The sequence below is a fragment of the Pezoporus wallicus genome, unplaced genomic scaffold (assembly GCF_028554395.1).
Source record: "Pezoporus wallicus isolate ANWC-B61680 ecotype Strahan unplaced genomic scaffold, APGP_CSIRO_Pwel_v1 contig_360, whole genome shotgun sequence".
Taxonomy (NCBI): domain Eukaryota; kingdom Metazoa; phylum Chordata; class Aves; order Psittaciformes; family Psittacidae; genus Pezoporus; species Pezoporus wallicus.
In genome coordinates, this window is record NW_026640059.1 from 2,083,298 (window position 1) to 2,104,728 (window position 21,431).

A 21,431-nucleotide genomic window follows, 5' to 3' on the forward strand; every position below is an offset into this window, starting at 1 on the left:
ATCATTTGTTTTGCATTATATAATTCCTAGCCCTGCCACCTGGAGCCCTTGGGTTCATTAAATTCCTCTGTCCCACCACATCCCACAGGGGCTGCTAATTACTGGCTTTACTCCATTTACTCTCATCTCCAATTCAATTATGCATTCAACTAAGCCTTAATGAAGAGTACAGTATGGCTCATCTTACCTTGGCATTCACCGTTACTTTCTTCATAGCCAGCGTTGCACAGACAATTGCCAATGGGCACCAGCCATTCACCATCTGCCCCACAGTACATTTTTGGCACATCCTTCTCTTCAGAGTTGTTGACACAGGAGCCACGAACCTCCACCAGAGAGGATGTATCAGCCCCAGTAATGGTGTCTGGAAACTGCGCCAGGTTTCGAACTGTCAGTGGGCACTTCTTATAGAAGACACGAACAGACACCAAAGCGATGCAGGCACCAACATCCTGAAAAGCCAAGTAAAACCCTTTCTTGCTGAGTGGTCCGACATCCCGTATCTCTGTATTCAGCTTCATGATCCTGTCACCAATGTCCACTTGGGTGAAGCTCTCATCAGCAGCAATGGTGTCAATCTTGGCAAACTGGCTCTCTCGAATGAAACGCTCCTTATCATTGTTTGATTCATAGTAATAAAGGTTGAATGTCTCTTTGCAAGTTCCCATGACACCTGGCAGGCTGTTGCAGTCTCTTAGCGTGAACTTGATTTCAATATATACCCTTTGAGCCCCCTCACGGGGAATCCAATCAGTTCGTAACCAATTATTCTGACTGGGCTCCATCACATTGCAGACTTGATAGGTGCGGATCGGAGTGTTCTTCTCATCCATAATACTCACTTCTTCCCACTGCAAAAAGGGAAAGGGAAAGAATAATACATCAATATTAAAAGAAACAACAGAGCTTCACAGCAAACAGAATCTGTACTTCCACAACTAAGGGGGAAACCATAATTTTTCCATTGCAGGAAAACAAACAAGCAAACAACCCAGCAGATCAAGTCACAGCCAGTAGACATTAACTACCTGGACATTAAAAGAATCTTTTCAGGAGAAACAAGCTCCAAATCAAGTAACACCTCGAGGAGCAAGCATGCGTTTTAAAGGCCCTTTGAACCAATCCAGGAATGTTCTACCAACCAACTACGTTTATCTGCACTGCAGTTTTGTCCATAGGACCCTTGCCTAGGTAAGGACTATGCATGGCACTTTACAGAATCAACAGCAGATGAGGCAGGTAATGCATGGACCTTGCAGGCAATGGCCTCAAATCAAGTTCAGGCACCTTCATAAGTGTCAAATTAAAGGGCAATATAATTAGCAAACAACAATACAGGCACTCCAAAGAAGGTATCAGAAGAAGAGATCTGACCCTAATTCAATAGTTCAGTATAATTAACTTAGAAAAAGAAAGCACACATAACCAATAGCTTTGAAAAAAAAAAATTGTTTCAAGGATTACCATAGACAGAAGAAAGTTTATCACAGAGCTCTCCTGATAGAGAGAGAAGAGGAAGGGGCACTGGGGAGAGATGTCTTCCCAGCATAGCACTTGAGTATCAGAAAAAAGCCTTCTTAAAAAAAGAATATATATATAAATATATTAGACATTGATACACTCTCTGGGTTTGCAGGTAATAAAATGAACCATACAAAATTATCCTTGGAAAGCAGCAGTAACTTTAAAGAGACTCCCCAGAAGTGCTTTTCACTACTACTGAAGCCATGGCTTTGAAAAACAGAAGTCTTCTTAACAGTAAGGGGCTTCTTGTATAATACCCTGCATTCTTCTCACAAGGATTGCTCTTATGCAAGTGATTTTTACTTAAAAAGATTCCAGCTTAGCTGAATCCGTTTATAGAATGACAGTAGTTAGCACCATGAGTCACTAGGAGCAGAAAGAGTAATATTTTATTTGCTGCCTAGAGATAACTGCAAATTAAAATGAAGCAGGGCAGAATCAATACCCAGCATGTCACTCCTTTCCACAGAAAAGGAAAAAATAAATCTTGAAATGTCATCTATCAGTGCAAGTGTAACAAGGTGTTAATAAGACAACAGTGCTGTTTAATTTACATCTGCCACAAAGCTGGTTTACTGTTACAATATTGTCTTTATGATCCATCACTTTCCATTCTGCTTATCTTCAGACTGTCTACACTACCTATATTGTGTGTGGTACAAGAGAAAGGAAGAAGCAGAAGGAAATAATACTTGTTGATGGGATTTCCTTTAGCGTATTTACACAAAGGAGGATGCTGCTAGAGGATTCAATAAAGAGACCGCTGAGGTCAGTGGACAGACTGCAACTAAAAACGTCAAGTTTCAGATCAGGTTCTCAACAAACTCCTGCCTCTTAATAAAAATATAAATATATAGGGCTAGGTTTCTTATTTCATGAACACGCATTATGTGTCTTACTGCCAGAGACAAAAGTAACTACAGCCCCATGTTTGTTACATTTGTAACTCTAAATATATGGACAAAGCTGTAACTTTCTGTTTTCAAGTTGAAATTAGTTTTCGTAATTAAAGTTTCCTCATACTTAAATGATGGAAAATAAAACATTCTGGCACAAAACCTACTTTTTAACTGTGAAATGCAAAAGTAAATCATTAATTACATTTACAATGCAATTCATTAATTCCTCCAGGGCCACTATATATTTGGTTACTGCTAATCACCCCTAAATGACTATATTTATCTCCAGCCCTTCCTATCCACACAATCCTTTCACCTCGGAAACTGTGTGGTGTATATCTAGAATAATGCCTTTTTTTATGAACAAAAAGGTACACACAGTTGAAGAAAAATCAGCACCAAATGACAGAATCTTCCCAGGAACATAAAGGAGTCCATTTCTGCTGCTTGAAATAAATCTGCAGCATATGAAGTTCGAATAAATGCTTTCCAAGCACTGTATCTCAGAGACAAACCATGTACTCTTAAATTTTTCACTACTGGTTTAAAAATAGAACACACATATGTAGGTTTAGTGAAACGAGTCACGTCCACAATAAGAGCACACATTTCCTTCTCAAGCTCGCATGGCACTTTCAGAGATAGCATAGGGAAAAAGGGGGAATCCAACAGCCATTAATAATACACAGTTGTCCTCTGATCATCAATTCTACTACCAACTTCTTAAAACTTTTATTTTAGGTCCCGTTTTAATACACAGTGTAGATACCACTTCGAGAGCTGTATGAAAGACCCCATCTCATTATCTGACCTTTCCAGGGTACAGGATTAACAAGGAAGCCCGACTCTCACTGAGATAGAGCTGTACCTTCCCACACTGTCAAAGGATGAGGGCAATTGCCTGCAATCAGCAGTAAATGTGCACTGTGGGCGATGCTAGAGGCCTGCCAATCACCTCCCCACTCTTTGAAAAACTGAGAAAATCGAGCCTCGGTGACAGCACAGTGTGCTCAGGCAGAGCACAAGCCAGGACTGTAGTCAAGTTCACTCAGAACAACAATGGGGGAGCACAACAATCCCCCATTCTCCCATGTTATGGTTATTCAGAGCTTATGCATAATGCATCACCAGCCGATGCAACGTTGGATTCCTTCCACTCACTTCTGTTTCCTTAGCTCTGCTTCTGCTAATTACAAGTGGGAACACACACAAAACAGTAAATTTGTAGGTTTCCTGAAGTATCCACTGCTTTGTTGTGAGCAGGTCCTGATCTTTCAGCACTTTAATTTTTCAGTCAGTTTTGACTTAGTTACTTCTCAAGCATACAAAGATGTTTTATTCATTTAATATTTAAAGGATTTGAGATGGGCTTCTTTATATTAATATTTAGTGTGCATTGCTGGCATTTTTCTGAAACTGTTCACTTGAAGGAAAAGCCTTTCTAATTGCTTATTAAAAATAAAACAAACAAACAAACAAAAAAAAAAAAACCAAAAAAAACCCAAACCCAAAACATGAGATCCCACAAAGTACAGTCTCCACCAGACCCCACCAACTCCAGTGTTCTCAGGAGCTTCTCCACAGAGGTCACAGGCACCTTACAGGATGAGGGTGCCCATCCACTAACACAAAACTAAATCAGCAGATATACCTGGCCTGCAGCCCACTAGGCAAAAGGGCTCTAAAACCCCAGGATGGATATGTGAATCTCAGTGTCACTGCATCACTATCAGGCAGTGGACTGAAGCAGTCTTCTCTTACAATTATCTCTTTGAAAAAGTACATAAAAAGAAGCTCCAAGGAAACACCATCAAGCACTGGGTGTTTCAGTTTATCTGGTCAGAAACTAAAACATACAAGGCTTACAATCTAAAACAGGACAACTGTCCCACCACACCAAAAGGTCTCTCTTGTATATTGATCCCTACCCCTTCATCCAGAAATAGAACAGCAATTGCCCTGAACATCTCCCAGCCAAGACAGCCTATAGATACAATAATTACAGTCAAGAATGCCAGTTCAATTGCCAGATCGCATTTCTTGTTGGTATTTCAGTTTTAAATAGGCAGCTAAGCCCATGCCTCAACCTAATTCTGAAGCCTCTTTTCTGCCCTTTTGGTTTCCACTTCTTCCATGACAGAACTATCCAAAGGGAGTATAGAGTTTCTTCAACAAAGAGTAATTCATTGGGTAAACCAGGGAAGAAATCTGACCTTCTCGCCACAATCAACAATAATCGAGCCATTAGGACTCTCTGAAAGTTACTAATCACCCCTTTTACCCTTTTGATCAGATAGCGGTTTAAAACTTACCCCTCCTTCCAGGGGACTTGCTATCCACCCCAGTTCTCCCTGAACTGATCTGGAATCCAGCAAGGTAACTGCAGAAAAGTACAAATAAAACAGATTAAATTTAATCTGCCAAAAATTCAATATTAAACCGTTTACCTGAGCGTTTCCATATGTGTGGAGCACGAACGCATCCACCTTCAGCTTGAAATGAAGCTTTATTCCCCACTACGCCAATACCTCGTACACTTTGAAACTCTCTCTGCTTTCGATCTGAGGATTAGCACATCCGTTCCTCCACGGAATAAAGCCGTTCACAGGGCGCGGAGTAATCCCCCCCCCCCGACACCGAAGAGCGCTCCTGCCCGGCAGGCGAAGCTGACGGCATACCGGCCAGCTGGGACCGGGGCGCTCCCGCCGCGTCTGCAACGGACGTGCCCGCACCTCGGCGGGGATAAAAAGGTTACAACTTATTGGGACCGCAGGAGCTTGCGCAGCCCGGTCCGGTACACCGGGCACCAGGATACCTCACGGGGGGCTCCCAGACAGGAGCGGCGCCTCCCGCCCGCCCGGCTGCGCCACGGGCTTACCCCGAGGAACGGGCTGCAGCACAGCCCCGGGGAACGGCGCGGAGCAGCCGAGAGCTCCCGGGAGAACCGGTTGCCATGAACGGCCCTCCCGGTCCAGGGAACCCGGCGCGGCGCCGCCGCTCGCGGGAGCACTGCTGTCCGGTCCAGCTGAGGGGACCGGCGGCAGCGCGGCTGGACCGCTCTGCCCCGCGATACCTGTGCCGCCGCCGAGGGACCCCTGGAACGCTGCCGGGGCAAGTTAGCGGCTGCCGGACGCCCGAGTACCGGCCGGGGCAGAGCGGTCCCGGCTGCCTGGGGAGCGGCGGGAGGGATGCAAGGACCCTCGCCCGAAACTTTCTCCTCGGCGCCCCGCTGAGGGAGCGCGAGCCCGGCCGCGGGACGCGCACAGCGCCTCACCTTCGTTGGCGGGATAGACCCGGGAGCCGGTGACGGCGCCGCAGACGCCGACGAGGAGCGGGAGGAGGGCGCAGAACGGGACCCCGGCCATGCCGCCGCTCCGGCAGCTCTATCCCAGCGGAATAACTGCCTACATGGGGCGCGCGGCGGGCCGTAGACATTGCCAAGGGGGCGGGGCTCCGCCTGCCCGTCACGGCCCGCAGCCAATCGCCGCCCGCTCCGCGCCGCCCGCCCCGCCCCGGCCCGCCTCTGCCGCTCGGCGGCGCGGAGCGGGTATGCGCTGCCCCGAGCTGGCGGAGCGCAGTGAATGGCCGCGGTCCCGGTGGGGTGAGTGGGCCACGCGGCCGGTCTTTAACGTTGACAGTGTCCGAGAACAAAAACGTGACTGAAAATGGGGGATAAAAAGGCAAAAATAAAGGGTTAGGAGCAGCCCGCGAGCTCTGCCTGGTGCTGCGCGGGGAGCCGCACACACGCACCTTCCCCGCTCCCAGCCCGCTGCGGTCCCGGCTCCCGGGAGCCTCCCGCCGCTGCGCTCCTCCCGGCGCGGCGCCACCGTTGAGCAATAGCTCCACCTAGCGGGAGCAGCGCGCTCTCGGTGCCCGGTGTCCCGGGCCAGGGGGTGCGGGGGGTGCGGAGGGCGCTAGCCCGAGAAGCAGTCCCCTCTTGCCGCGCCGGGAGACGAGCGGGCGGCTTGGGCGGACGCGCAGCAGCTGCAGAGGGAGCTTCCCCAGGCACAGCGGCGGAGGCTGAACACCCCCCGCTTACCGCCAGCGTGGAAACGTTAATGCCTTTATGCACCACAGCAGCACTCGGGGTGGGGTATTAGCAAAAGAGATCGGCGCAATTCGCTCTGCAGGCTGAGACCGGGCAGGCCGCACAGCGTCTTACAAACCCCCCTCGTCCCACACGTCGGTGGAGACCGGCGCCGGGCAGCGCTGTGGCAGCCACGGTCTGCAGGGCAAGGCGGGTACGCCTCTGGTAGGAGGTGCGCAGCTCCATCCCTGCTTTGCTCTGGGCGCTATGACCATGGGACTTTTAGAAAATACTCCCTAAATGCTCGTTTACGGTAAATCTGTAGTTGTTAGAAGTCCGCTAACCTCTCCTCGGTGTGTGTCGGGCAGCGTTAGTGAGCCAAACGCTGTTTCTGAGGGGTCCGGATTTGCCCGCGGCCTGCCTGCCAGCGCCGGCTCCCCGGGCAGCGCTGAGGTGGGACGGACAGGCTGCACACACCGACCCCGGGAGTTCTGCCCTGCCGCGGCTCGCGGGCTCCGCTTCGGCACTGCCGTACCGACAGCGCTGTTCGCGACAGCCTGCGCTGCTTTTCCTCCGAAAAGCTCCACAAACGGCAGTTCGCGACAAGCCCTCTCCTGCCGGGTGCTTTCACTCGAGGTACTTGGTGGCGGTGCCTCAGCCTCCCCTCAAAGAGCCTTTTCACCCATGGGTGCACCCACTAACTCCCTGCGCCTGGGCACGATGTCCCCTCGGCTGGGGCAAAACCCAGCTGGAGTACGCAGCGGCACCCTGTTCACACCAGCATCGCCCCGTTCACCCCGGCATCGCCCCGGCGCCCCCCGGGAAGGCAGTTCTGCCGCCCCACGCAGGACACAAATCCTCCCGTCTGCATGCTAGCATTCCGGGTTCATCCCAGCTGCATCCCAGCACCCGTCTTCGCACCCCAACTCTCTAAAGACTTTTCCTCTGTCTGGGGTAAAACAAATTATTGCCACCACTACCTTCAGTTTTAGCTCAGAGCCCCTGCAGAAGCTCAATTGGTTAATATATATGTATATATATATATATTGAATACGTCTTAAAGTTCGACTAACAATTTTGTGCAACAGGAAACATGCATGTCGTGCATCAGTAAATCACCCTACTTTTTCCCCAAATTCAAATATCTGCAAAACAGAATACGTATAAACACACTAGTTCTTTTTTCCTTCAAAGTATAGTGTCTTTCACCTGTTTCAGTTTCAGATCAAGATCTAGGCAGAATGCATTATTTTAAATACAGTGTTTAAAAGGTTGATTAACACAGTATTTACAATGAGGTTTCTATGGGCTGAGGCTCGGATTCTTTCACTTCACCTTAAAGGTTTCTTTTGGAGCACCCGCTGGCAGAACCTTCAAGGTGACTGCAAAGATAGCTGGTGTATTTTTCCGTAGGAAATAAATCTTCTAAGCGGCTGCTTGGATAATGGGAGTTAGAAAACAGTGCAGCACAGTAAATGCAATTGTTAAAACTTGTACTTCCTGACTTTAATTATCTACAAGAATTCTTGGCCTAATGAGGAGGAAGAAAAGGATTAGTTCCTTTTTTATTATTTACACAAAAATATAGGCAGCCCTCAATTAAAGCAATCTGAGTTTTCACATCTTTGATGCAGGCAGATCTACTACAAGTCACGATAAACTTTATGGGAATGGTAGAGCATCAAAATGCCTTCTTTTTTAATTGAAGTTATTTTTGTTGCAATGCCAGAAAAGTCAGTTGTTATAAAAAATATTAAATGCTTTGAAACCTTAATATTTCTATTACATTAATGCAGTTTTAATTTGTTAAAGAATTCACATTAAATAAACACAGACAATGTGGAAAGGGCCTGCAAATGTCATGAAGTAAAATGTTCACAATTGTACCAACTCCACTACTTTTGGCTCCTATAAAAGTTCAGGTTTTTTTAAGAAGCCTTGCCAAAATAATCACAGTTCCCTTACTTTGTGTCATTTCAACGGATCGTAAAAGCCCAGCTTGGTTTTAGCAGATGTCATCGATATTGGACTAAAGCTTCAGCTTCAGCAAGTAACTCCACCTTAGAACAAAGAACCTGGCATCAAAATTTATTCCTCAAAATCCAGCCATTGGATCTGTGATATTTTTCTTAACTGCCTATTACCTGCTGCTGCCAACCTGCCGGCTTGTGTTATTGTAAGTTGCTATCAGGAGTGATTTGGCTTTGATAGGAACTAATCGTGTTTGCAACATAATCAAGTTTACACCATTTAAAAGGTCAATTTAATGCGGCTCAGAAAAGCACACCCAACATCTCTGATACTTGTCTCAGATCTTCTGTTTGTCTCAGCTCCTTAGCAAAACTCACTCGAAGCACACACTGTAGTAATTATGACAGTGTGTTAAATGTTTGATCCTGTCTGCTTCAGAGAGGTCAACCCCAGCTGAATTATTTAGAGATCTGTTTATAGCACTTGAATGGCAGAGACAAGCAGGCACACAAGCAGACAGACACAGGGGTTCTGAGAAACTATAATTTGTTTTGAAATGTAGGGACTGAAAGATTGTTGTATTTCAGGCTCATTCACAATTTGCTTCCCTCTTACTTTAAAACAGCAAGGGAAGATACGAGTACACATGCAGTTTGGCATTGGCATGTTGTTTGTCTCAGATTTCTGTATTTAATATCATTTCTGCTATGAGCATTCTGAGTGGATATTGTCTTTCACACACATACATTTACATACATGTACTTTACATTTTTCCGAATCACAAATGCAACATTTCTAAGTTGAATACATTACAGTCCCAGAAAGGGCTGTGATTTTGGATGAACGTTCTGTTCTGTTTTTACTTTTATCTTTTCATTCTCCATTTTTCTATGTCCACCTACTCGTGCTCGTCCATCTCCCGAGAAGCTTTTTGCTGTCAGTCAAGTGACAACCTCAGTAGGAAGCTCTACATGTTCATGGGCCTCCAGAGGCCCAGCACTACATTTAGCTAGGTGAAAAAAAAAAAAAAAAAAAAAAAAAAAAAAAAAGGAGAAGAGAAAGGAAAAAGAAGAAAGGGGAGGGGGAAGGAAGCACAAGCCCTTGCTTTAGTATGCAGTTCCACAGCCTGCAGGGAAAAATTCACCCGGCTCATCTGAAAAGCCTTTTCCTACAAAAATGCAATCCCATTTACTCCACTCCCACACAACTTCCACTCTACTCAGCTATGTGCAAAAGAGTGTAAAAAAACACCAGGAAGTTTAACATACACACACACACACACACACACGCACGCACACAGAGTCTCACTGTCAATAGGAATAATGCCCCAAAGGTGCACCGTCATCAGGCTGGGCACCAGCGAGCTCCTTCCCAGCACAAGTGCTCAGATGTGCCTTTCCCTCCCTGGATTTACTGTTTCTTAATGGACCTGTGAGTATTAAACATTTGCTGGTAAGTTACTTGACAAAATTTATCACTAGCTATTTGAGAATAACACCTTTTTATTTTAAATGAGTATGATTTCATTCCTCAGATCATGTTTACATTAGATGAAGTTGCAGTCTGTAATACAAAAAGCTGTAGCGGGAGAACATGTACCTGAAGGTAATACAGATACCTATAAATATCAAGATGGCAGAACGATTTTGTTTCAGCTGGGATTAGCAGGAGTTGTGCTGCTGACCTCAATAAGAAAAGGATGAGGTTTATAGCTGATTTGCAAAGCCACTCTGCGAAAAAAAGGGAGCTTTAGGCAAGCAGATTATTTACGCTTCCTTTTCTTAATCGTGATCATCATCATCACAAGAGTTTCCTATTTCTTACTGCCTTGATGCTGATTACAGGACTTGTGATGGCACACGTGGTGACTTGACAATATACAGACTGATGCATAGATTTTGTTGCCTCTTTTAACCAACACTACTAAGAAAAATAGATAATGGTAAGTGAAATGTAACAGGGTTTTAATGACAATTGAAGCAGCACCTTTTGCTGCATTGCTCCTGACAACTCAAATCTCATAGCTAGTCTAAAATTTGTTATTTGCCATTATCAAGCCCTCAAAGGAAATACTACTGCCAAAACTATTCACAGAGCCAGGAGCCTTTACAATGCAGTTTATGCTTCCTAAAATAAACATTGAAGGGCACTGGCCAAAGGTAAAATCTGAAAAGCGGTACAGACAGAGCAAAGAAAAGAGAAATAAATGCAGCAGGATGTTAAAGCAGGTATTATGGCTTTTCATCTAATAAGCAGATCAGATGTGATAAATACAAGTGCCCACCTCCGTAATGAAGGTGTCAGCGTAGCTCAGTGAGGCTCTCACCCTCAGGTAAGACCAGGGGGCAAGCAGCAACCTGCAGGATTTTTCACGTGAAAGTGTGACCAACAAACCAGTGCAAACAACTGTGTAAGGCTGTAGGTTGTTTGCAGTGCTAGCACAGATGCTTGGCAACCCAGAGAGGAATGCGCCTGCCTTCGTTTCATTGAAAGGTTATTTAAAGCGGTGGAGGTTAACAGACACCTTAATTATTACAGACTGCTTTCGAGTATCGCTGGCTTTGTGCTGGTAGGCCTTAGCAGCTGTGCTTCGTACTCATTCGTGATCAGCTGGGAGCAGCGTCGGCTCCTAGAAAATAAGTTAGTGAGATGAAGATGTAGGGCTGGTGCTCGCTGGCCTTGCGAGCTGGCAAGCAGTACTGGTGGGAGGAGAGCTTCTGGCAGTGGCCAGGGCCACCAGCCAAGGGGAGGCTGCACAGACGGACTCCTCCTAAGTCGTCCTCGGAGCGGCTGCAGGAGAGGGCTCAATTAGTAATGAAGCAAATGCAAGTGAAATAGCCTCTGCTAAAAAGTACAGGGAATCTGTGGCAGTTTTCAGAGGAGCCTTGGTTGAATTTGAAGGGTAAAGCTGAAAGTGTAAGCACAGAAAATAGCAAACTGCATCCAGACTGCTATAAAAGCACACCCCCCTTCTTCTGCATTGGGGAAAAAACATCTATTCAGGCAGACTTAGTAGGGTCACAATTTAAGACTCCTGAACTAGATCCTGGCCTATACTAAGGTAAGGGTGAATTTTAGTAGCAGCCTCTAAGCTTTAATAAGTAGGCAGAATTGAGCCCTACATATGAAACAGAATAAATCTAAAGCAAAAAAAAATAGAGTAAATGAGGGAAAAAAATGTCCCCAGATTTGTTTTCATGCTGGAATTTTATTTTTTTCTGCTATAATCTACTGCAGTTATTATTAAAATAAATAAATAAAAAGGGTACAGGATTACTTTGATTGCACCACTAAATGTTCTGTATAAATAAAGATTATTTCTGTGCAAAGTCTCTGAATTGTCTTTTTGGTAAAACGATCACAAGAACGGAGTGTCAGAGCTCTAATTCATTCTTATTCTGTGTGTTCAGAGACAGCAGTCTTTTCAGAGATTATTCATGCAATGATAGTACCAATCAAACTGCACCAAAGACAGGTTCCCTACAGAGCACTGAAGATTTCTGGCGCTTCTAATAGAGTGTAAATCCTGATTAACTCAGATTAAACCATCCTATCTGAGATAGTCCATATTATGAACAAAATGTTTGCAACCATTTAGAAGAAAACTATTTGTGTTTAAAGTAAGAACCAATCCCACCTCCTTCTTCTCTTTTAGTATGTGCTATATTTTTAATAGTAGGGATCACTTTTTGTCTTTTTAATTAAATATAAAATCTTTGGGTTTTGTTCTAAAAAGTGGATGCAGTTGTGCATTTTTTCTGTGCATACAGGCATGAGTGATATATTCACAGAACAGGAGAAAGATTAAGATAGGGAATTTACATGTGAGAGGAGGGCCCTGCTCTGAGCTCTGCATGGACTTTCTTCAACAGCTGCTGCAGCAAAACTTCTGAAGTTGGATGTGCGCAACTACGTCAAATGCCCACTGTAAAACGGCAATGCTAATATCAAGTTGGAGAGATCTGTAGCTATCCGGCACCTGTTGCTCTGTTCTTGCAAAGAATATAGAGATGTACAATTTCATTTGGTAACATCTGTAAAGCAGTGTGGGACTTGCGTTCTATAGGTTGGCCAGTCTTAATAATGGTGAGGCTACTTCAGAATTTAAGGCATTGCCTTGTTTCTCTGTTCTGATTTCAGAGAAACTACAGATACAAAAGAATGGTTGTTTATTATCTAAGAAATTATTTGTCCTATTTTAGGGGAACCACTAATTGGAGAAGGCAAGTATACACATCTGTGTGTGTTCTAGCTCAGTATTTTCACAGATTTTATAGTGGAATATTGCAAATTCTGGATTGGCTTCATATAAGCAAAATAGCATGCATAGAAATGAAAACCTGCATGAAAAACAATGGAAAAGGTACACCCCTTGCTTTTATGTTAGAAAAGTGGCAGCCATTATCTTCCCCAGTATTGTTACTGGTCTTGGAAAATTTCAGAGAATAAGGTACTTTGTTGTGCTGGCCAACACTGCCATTGTATTCCTTGTACTTTTTTTATTTATACCCATCTACTGAGTCTTGTCATATACTGAGATATCCTTGTATAGCTTCTAGTGCAACCAGATCTCAAATCCATTCTCAGGGATCTGAGCATTGCTGTAGCATTAGAACAAAAAGTGTACCCAGCTCTGTACCTGCATCCTGCATTATACAGGCATGAACTCAATTTTAAGACTTTTTAAATTTATGACATATAAATTAGTTCCTCTTATTACATACACTGATGGCACCAACAAACAATTTTAGTTTGGTTGCAACCACTCTTTGCCAAGTCCCATTCCCCTCTGAGTTTTCCTTCAGCAGTAGCCGCCTCATTCCTCTAATAGAAGTCATCCCCAAACCCTGAGTGTATTTTGTTGTACACAGGTCCATAACGATGGTAAAGACCAGGAACACATCCCTCTGAATTCTACCTTACGGCAAGGTTTCCATTAGAAATGACTCACTGGTATGGCTTTACTGAGACAGCCAATTGTTAGAGTTTCCTGAAACTTACACAGCTGATATTTCCAACAATATTTTTTTTTCCAGTTGCAGTATCCTGAGGTAAACAGCAAAAATACTATATTTGGGAAGAAACGTGCAACCACTACAGCTTTTGTGGGCACAAAAATGCCACCTTTCCCCTCAGCTCTCTCCCCTGCCCATTCACCATTATTAATCCTTATTCAGATTACCATAGTGGCCACCTTTTCTAACTCAGACTAAAGTTAGTAGTGTAAAACTTGCTTACCCTACTTGAACAATGGGTTCAATTCTAAGGAAGAGTGTGACTAACTATTTGCCTTGACCAATTGTGATCCCTTGTCCCTCATTTCAAGGGCTTGCACAGCACCAGGAAAACAGAAGACAGCCATTTGCAGTGAGTTGGAAACAAAAGAAAAGGATCACTGGTCATTTTTTTTGCCCACTCCCTTCTGCACAAAAGGCACACTCATAGTAAAATCTGTTGTTTTTCTTTCCTCGGTTACTATCTGAAACTTTAATCAAAATACATCTTTGGGAGAGATCAAAGTATAAGACAATTGTTTGAGTTTCCTCCACCATTCCAAAATATCAAAAAATGCAAGCAAGATACTCAAAGAGCTGTAAAAGTAAAACAGATTCCCAGTGGTGACATCTGTTAGTATAAGGATTATTCAAACATCTCTAGAGTTTTCCAAAGAAATGCCAGGATGGCTTCCTACCAAAATGCAGCTCAGTAGTATCTTCCTTGGCTAAATCTACATACAAACCGTGTTTCTATATTTTGTGGGGACTAGGAAACCCACATGCTTGTCTTGACAAGGAAGTACAGAGAGATTCAAATGGAATCTGAAAATGTATATACCAGGGAGCCAGTTTAAACTGACCTTGGGATTAGAGAAATACCTTTTTGTGAAGCTGAGCACAATTGTCAATGCATGGTGGGGTAAAAATTATGTTTCTGCTGAGAGCAACCTTATCACTTGGTGCAAGACAGTTTCAATTTAAGAGGATACCAGCATGATCAGGTAAAGGAATAATTTTTGTCTGTTTTGGATAAAGTGACTTGTTTTACCTATGAACACAAAGACACACACGAACACGCACAAACATGCCACCAAGCACATGGATTTAAGAAAAGCTGAGAAGGACCCACTAGAAACCATGCTGTAAACAGAAATTGGGACCATAAAGCTTCTCCAAAGTTGTTCCTAGGCACCTCATTCTCCATTTTCCTCATACCTCTCAGGTGGCCTATACAGACCACCTACAAACTCAGCCTTGTGGAGATCATTATATACAAGACACAGGTATTATTCCGTTTGCATTAGTTTAAGAAGCCAGCTCATGCCGGTGGAATTGCACCAGTAATGATGTGAGGTTTAACACCAGCAGCTCCACACCGTAACATGGAAATACCATGATGGTTTCATTACACTCTGAGTTTCCTAGAGCTCATAAACTTTACCTAAGGATTACAACAGTATTTATAGCACTGAAAATGAATCCATTAGAACTCAGGGTTTCCAAAGCCTGAGCACAGTTACTAAGAAACTTAATTTTTGAGACATTTACCAGTACATCAATGAAATTAAATATAAGAAGACAGCATTTACTCTTGATTCTGACGCATGATGTTTGTGATAATGATTTTTTTCTCCTTTAATTAAAATTCACTTTAAAGTGTTCTCTAAATAAAACGTTGCTTAAAATGTAGCATCTCCTCAAGAGTCTATCACTCACACGAAGCTTTCAGAAACAATCACTGCAACTTAAAAGGCACTATAGGATATTTAGACTAGAGTTATCTCACAACATGTTAGCTGGCTGCTTTGTTATTTGAGCTCTAAATGTTAAACACGTGGTAGCAACATAAAAGGATCTTCCCTGTAAAGCACATTTTCCAGATTCTCTCTAGCTGTTATTTAGAACCCCGGGAAGATCTGTGTGTCTACCCATCTGCAGCCACATTTATTTTTACATGTTTTTGAGTTCATATCTCTCAGTGTCATAAGGTCTTCATAAATAAATCAACCTACTTAGATCTGCATGCTTTGAATAACAAGTCAGCCACCAAGCCAGCAGATGGATACATTTTTAATTAGGTAAGCAGTCAGTGCCTTTTGGTTTGAAAACTCTCGTTTCTCTTAAAAAGAAGGAAAGTAACCAAATTAAATCCAAAATTGCAGTGGGACAGCATAGTGGTTTTAATCTGCATGTAGCTGCAAATCAGCTTAGAGCCCAGCCTGTGTGACAGCTTGAACAAATGCAGTATTTTATATCAAGCAAACCTCAAAGTGAAATATTTAAGGATCTTGCAAGAATACGTTGTAAACAATATGTATTTTTCAATAACACATGTGGTTACTTATGCAATCTTCTCACTTGAGCAAGACTCTCTGATCTTAATTCATTTACTGTGTTGCCTTTGCAATCTCTCAAGCAAAATATTTTTAAGCAGCAACTTTTAATTTACATAATCAGACATACTTTCCTGAATAACATGGAAGAAACTCAGAGTTAACAACATCTTGTACTGCTTAAATAATCCATGAAAAGAAACTTCAGCAGTTCCACTTAACTTCTTCCCATAAAAAGATTTTCAGTTTTGGACTTGGAACAAAATTTAGCATGACGGATACACGTCTTAGCCATACTGAGCTTTCTACACTCTTCTGAACTTCCCTGGCTTCAGAAAGTCCAGGTAAAGACTCTAGAGCACTCCAGCTTAGTGATAAGGACTGGCCCATCCTGGACAGTCCCAGGGGACCTCCATGTGCTGAGGACTTCAAGAGCACCTTTCTATCACAGGGAATGGATCCGCTTGGAGACATCCCTTCCCACTGTCCCCACCTTGCGTCTCCTTGGTATGTTTCCTCTGTTAATCAAAACAAGACTGTTTTTGTCCATTTAAGTCTTTTTCCCATAAGAGTTTGGAAGTTTTACTGTGGTTTATTAAGTGGCTTTCTCTCAGTCTTCTGAGCTAGTGAAATGAGTCAAATGAAACGACTAGCAGCCTGGAGAACGCATCAGCCCTGGCCATGACTCCTCTTCCCCAGCCTGTGCTTCATGGGGTAAAAGGAGACACAACAGCAACTCTGACTGCCCAGACAACACTGGCACTTCCACTTCTCCTTTCAAGAAAGAGGAATGATATGTAACGCAAAATTAAGACTGTTTCAGTGTGACCAAATAGTCCAGAAGATTGGCCTTTGAATGAAAACGCTTCTCTGGAAGTAGGTGAGCCGTGGCTTCTCCATGGGCAAATCACTGCCTTCTGCTTGGATAAACCCACCAGTGCACCACATTTGGTGTGTACATTGACCCCATCTTGCAGCTTTTCCATGCAGAACACTCAAAACTGTCAAAAGAGTTTGAGTCCCCAATATGAGGGTCTTACGTCAGTACTGAGCCTACAAAATAATTTTTTATTCTTATTCAGTTTCATGCTTAAAAAAAGAAAAAAAAATAAGTAAATTTGCAGAGTAGGGAAAAAGCTCCAGACATAAAATATGATACTTAAACAAAATAGCTTAAAAATAAATGGACCAGGTTTAATCTTTGATGTCACTTCCTTGAATTTCATGATACAACACCTGAGGTGTTTCTTTTCCATTTTCCTTCAACAAGCTCTTTTTCCTGCATTTGCTTACGGTAAAATAATAACCAAGTTTCCCATATGTTATATAATAAACCTTAGCTCTATCATTTCTTTCTATCCCTTTACAGTTCTTTTCAATTGACTGAATGGAAAATACTGTATTCTCTAGAGCTGACTGGAAAAGAAATAAAGGTCTGACTCTCATCCCACCTTTATGGGGTTTGTGCTGATGTAATTGTACTGATTTAGAGGAAATTGCTTCAGATTTGTGCCATTAGTTAGATCAGAATCTAGATGTCAGTGCACCCTGAAAATACCCAGCTCTGCTAAAAGGTTCAGGATTACCCTCAGAGTTTTATATCCTGAAGTCTAATTGCACTGTGAAAAATAACATTTATTAAAGATCAGATGTGAAGCATAAAGATGGCAATTATTTGAAACTTTAGGATATAATATTTGCCCACTGGTCTACATGGGCCATTATGCTTAAAAACTATAGTAGTACAGGAAATAAAATTTCTCTTATATGTGGCATGACATTATATTCTTATTTGAAATGAAAAAAATGTAAGATGGAGAATATTAGTAGGGCACACCGAAGCCAACTTGTATTGTTTAGATGTTCTTCTTAGCTGATAGTTACTGTCCTGTGCTCCAATTTGCCTTGTGCCTAGTCTGAGGTATGTGCTGCAGCTCACAATCAAGAGGGGAGGAAAATGCTGTAATTTTGCAATTGCTGCTGATGAGAACTCACCCACATTTTTTTTTTAAAGCAAAAAATTACAGTGGGCTATTCAGTGCTGTGGTGCACCCTGAATCTCTACTCCCACGTACACCACCAGGGCTGAAGAACTCGAGCACAGGTCTCAGAGCTCTATAGGCTCAAAGGCAGGTGAAGGAGAGAGGAGCCCTATGCCCAGTGTCAATCCAGGGGGGTGTGAGGGCTGAAAAAAAAAAAGGGATTAAAATGTCCTTGTTATATTTCAGCTCTACGTTAGCGAATTGCAGCTCAATATTACAAGATGAAAGGTAAGGTAGCTTGAGTCATTTGCATTCAGGTATTTTTGTACTGGGATTTGGAGCCTTGTGCTTAGACTAGCTTATAGATCATCCATAGGGCTTTGCTTTAACTCGGAGGAATAGACGCTATTAAACAGCTGCCACAGTCATTGCCTCACTACGTTGTACAGTTTCTTGGTAGAAACTACGTAGCCAATGTTTGGTTTCACAGGCAAAAGAGGGAAGATGGAGCCTTTCCATTGAAAAAAAGGCAGTTATGATTTATATTGCTCTGATGATGTATGCTGGAATGAGTTAAAGGAGGATTATGCTTGCTCCATTTAACAGGGCTTCCAGACCAGTGTTTTGAACCACAAGAAGAATTAGAGTAAATTTCAAAACAACGTTTTTTGTGCCTGTCCTCCAACCCTGTTCTGACCTCCTCTACTAGATCGTCTTTTAAGTAAAAATGTGTAAGAGCCTGAGGAACACAATACTGTTGCTTAATTTTGTCTGCCTTTCATTAACATTTATATGAGGTTATGCCATGCCTTTTACTGTTTTCCAGCTGATAAATGTTTTTTTAATATTGTGCACAGATCATTTTGCTTATAATCAAGGAAGGGAAATTAAGTTTAACATCTGAGAGCTTTAGGCAAAAATGTTAGGCGTGGACCAGATGACCACATGAGAGTTGCAGACTTTCTTTGTGCCCCAGATTGGCTGGTATTGTTTTGATGCTGTTGCGCTGCAGCAATAGCACTAACGTAATTATGAGATCAAGCAACATCTGGCGGACTTGGCATCCAGCTCACAATCAATTGTTGGTTGGGGTCAAAGGACGAATACGCCTTAAGAGCACGTTAGGGTGCGCAATCATAAAGCTTGCATTAGTGAGGAAGGAGGAATAGCGGCATTCTTGAGTTTCATCGCCCAACAAAATTGATGGCCCACAAAAAAGCAGTGGCACAACATACAAAAGTGATGATGCCAGAGAGACTGACGCTCTGTGGGCGGTATTTGACATCTTCTGGCTGTGGTCTGTTGTGATTTATGTCACTGTAATGATTGATTACTTTCAGATCTTTCCCATTCTACCATATCTCTGAGAATTTCCCTCTTCTTCAAACACCTTTTTGTTCCACAAGCCCTAGGCTGCAGATGGCATCAACCCACACATTTCCATTGTTTGAAGCCTACAAGAACTCTACCATTCTTTGGGGGAATGGTCATAGTTGAGTAGCTAGTGTCCAATTAAATCCTGAAACAGTGGCTGCAGGCACTTTAACCTTTTTATCCCCTCGCTCCTTTAGGAATTTCTTTGCGTACAACTGTTGCAACTCAGTGGTGCCTAAAAAAAGTCATCAAGAAAGCAAATCAGAAGGAGATACATTTTTCAGGTTATGGGAAAGCGCTTCAAGTGATGGCTACAGCTGCATCTGTCACACCTCCATAAAGGTTCTTCTGATCATGTTTCACAAAATGAATTATCATCTCTGGCATGCAGCATTACAGCAGACTCTGCGTAAAGCCAAGGGGGTAAAGCTTATGCATGCTGGGAAGCAAAAAATGCCTCTGGGAGGCTTATGCAAATCATTAGTTTCCTCTGGTATCTCAACCATTCTGTGTGACACACAACGTATAATGACTCAATATTCATATAATGGGAAAAACAAGAATTCAGGGCTCATATCAAGAAACCACTGAATATTTTAATATATTTTTTATTTTGGTGGAATGTTAGATCCACTGTGGGTATCAGGGGGATTAGTATAGTGGATAGCAAATATCCTAACTTCAAATCACAACAAGCAACTAAACAGGCTTTATTACTTTTTATGTTCTTCTTCATTAGGAAGCAACAACATGAAGAACATCTTTGCTACTACTTTAGTCACTGACAAGAAGATACCTAAAAAGACTCCAAGCGGACACATTCTACCACACCGATCCCTTTGACTCCCTAAGTTTCCACAAAAGGCTTTTTCTGTCACTGCGTACGTGCAGTACTGCTGCACAGTGTCTCTGGGGCAATGTGCACTTTCCCTTCTGGAAGCCCTGGAGGTGTAAAGGAATATGCCACAACCCTGAAGAAATCCTTCCAGTGGCATGTTCCTTAAGTAATGTCAAACACCATTACACAGGTACAATAACAACGAGTATCAGAAAAAGGTTTTTTATCTTACCTTAAAGCAAGGGAATATTTATTTTCTAGGTAGGATGTAAGTAGGATGTAGTCTATAACACGTCGTTTATCAACAATATCCATTCTGAGCCAAATAGACAGAGGAATTCCTGCATAAATCTAGTAAAGACTCAAAATGTTGGGCAGGCTGAGGCTCACTGCTGCTGTTCACCTGCCCCACAAGATAGTTTCAAAACTGCTTTCCTGTCTGACAAGGGTCCAGTAAGAGCCACTTTCACTGTACATGCACCATAGCAGTGTTTTCCTACTGTCAAAAGCCAGTGAAAGCTTCCAAAATACTGATTTTGTTCCAAAAACAAAAGAATGGAGAAAGAGGACAAGAGCAGAAGTTCAGCTTGTTCTGGATGAAGGTGCAACAGGTTGTCCTATTTCTTAAAACCAAAATTATCTCAATCTGTGCTATTTAATATTTATATGGACAGAGTTAATTTCTCAGCTCCAGTGTTGCTCATCTCTTGCTTTGTTTCATTTCCGCACAGGTAACTAGGGATGTGAGATATCTGTCAGTGCCTCCAAGCCTGGATGTGTCCTCAGAGTGAAGATTAGACGCACTGATCTGTGTTTCTCTTTTTTTTTTTTCCCCTAATAAGTATCTGGGGAGTTCCTGTGAAAGCATTTAATGTAAGTGGGTCACAAAGAATGAAAGCTGTCCTTGGGCAGCCTTTGAACAGGCACAAATCTATTTTCCTCCTTTCTTTTTTCAAGCAGAATAGAAAACATAAGCCCCTTTCCATAAGCAGTATTTCATTTTTAACGGGCTCTACAGCTCCTCAGAAACCATAAACAGCGTTGAATGTAATTCAAATAGTCCTTGATATACACAGCTCTGGGCCTGATTCCCACTTAAACTAAGGTTTGCATTATCTTCACAACACTGTAAAACTGTTCACAGTGCTGGAATCGCAAGGAAGGCTTTAGTCTTAGGGAAAAGACAGACCAAAATACTTTGAGAGGGGAGGAACATATTTGACATTGCCAATTCAAACAGGAGGTACCATGCTGCAGGCAGCACTGCCACCCATGAAATTAAAGGCTTGATCATAATTTGTATCAAAGGCCTGTATTGGCCTTACTGTACTGGAACGCAGCTCTTACTGATTTACTTTACTTACATGCTATGGATGTGTAGAACTTCTCGGATGCAACACAAAGCGTTTCTGAAAGAAGGCAGATGAGCCCCTGCAGATGAGCAGTCACAGTCCTGACCATCCTTCTGCATGGGAGGAACCAGCCC

The 21,431-nt window shown here is 43.0% G+C and overlaps 1 protein-coding gene across 5 annotated transcripts in view; it reads right to left on the bottom strand.

Moving 5' to 3' along the window:
• The window catches only part of EPHA4 (EPH receptor A4), a 359,705-nt gene that overhangs the window by 100,037 nt on the left and 238,237 nt on the right, over nucleotides 1-21,431 (bottom strand). For 3 of the 5 annotated variants that reach the window (XM_057417223.1, XM_057417227.1, XM_057417226.1), the window contains exons 1-3: nucleotides 5,698-5,853; nucleotides 4,736-4,803; nucleotides 188-851 (exon numbers count right to left, since the gene is read on the bottom strand). In XM_057417223.1, the coding sequence (XP_057273206.1) occupies nucleotides 188-851; nucleotides 4,736-4,803; nucleotides 5,698-5,788 (823 nt within the window). In that variant the 5' untranslated portion in view covers nucleotides 5,789-5,853. Of the gene's footprint in view, nucleotides 1-187; nucleotides 852-4,735; nucleotides 4,804-5,697; nucleotides 5,854-21,431 lie in introns of those variants that run through there. The other 2 variants (XM_057417224.1, XM_057417225.1) reach the window with 2 other exon arrangements.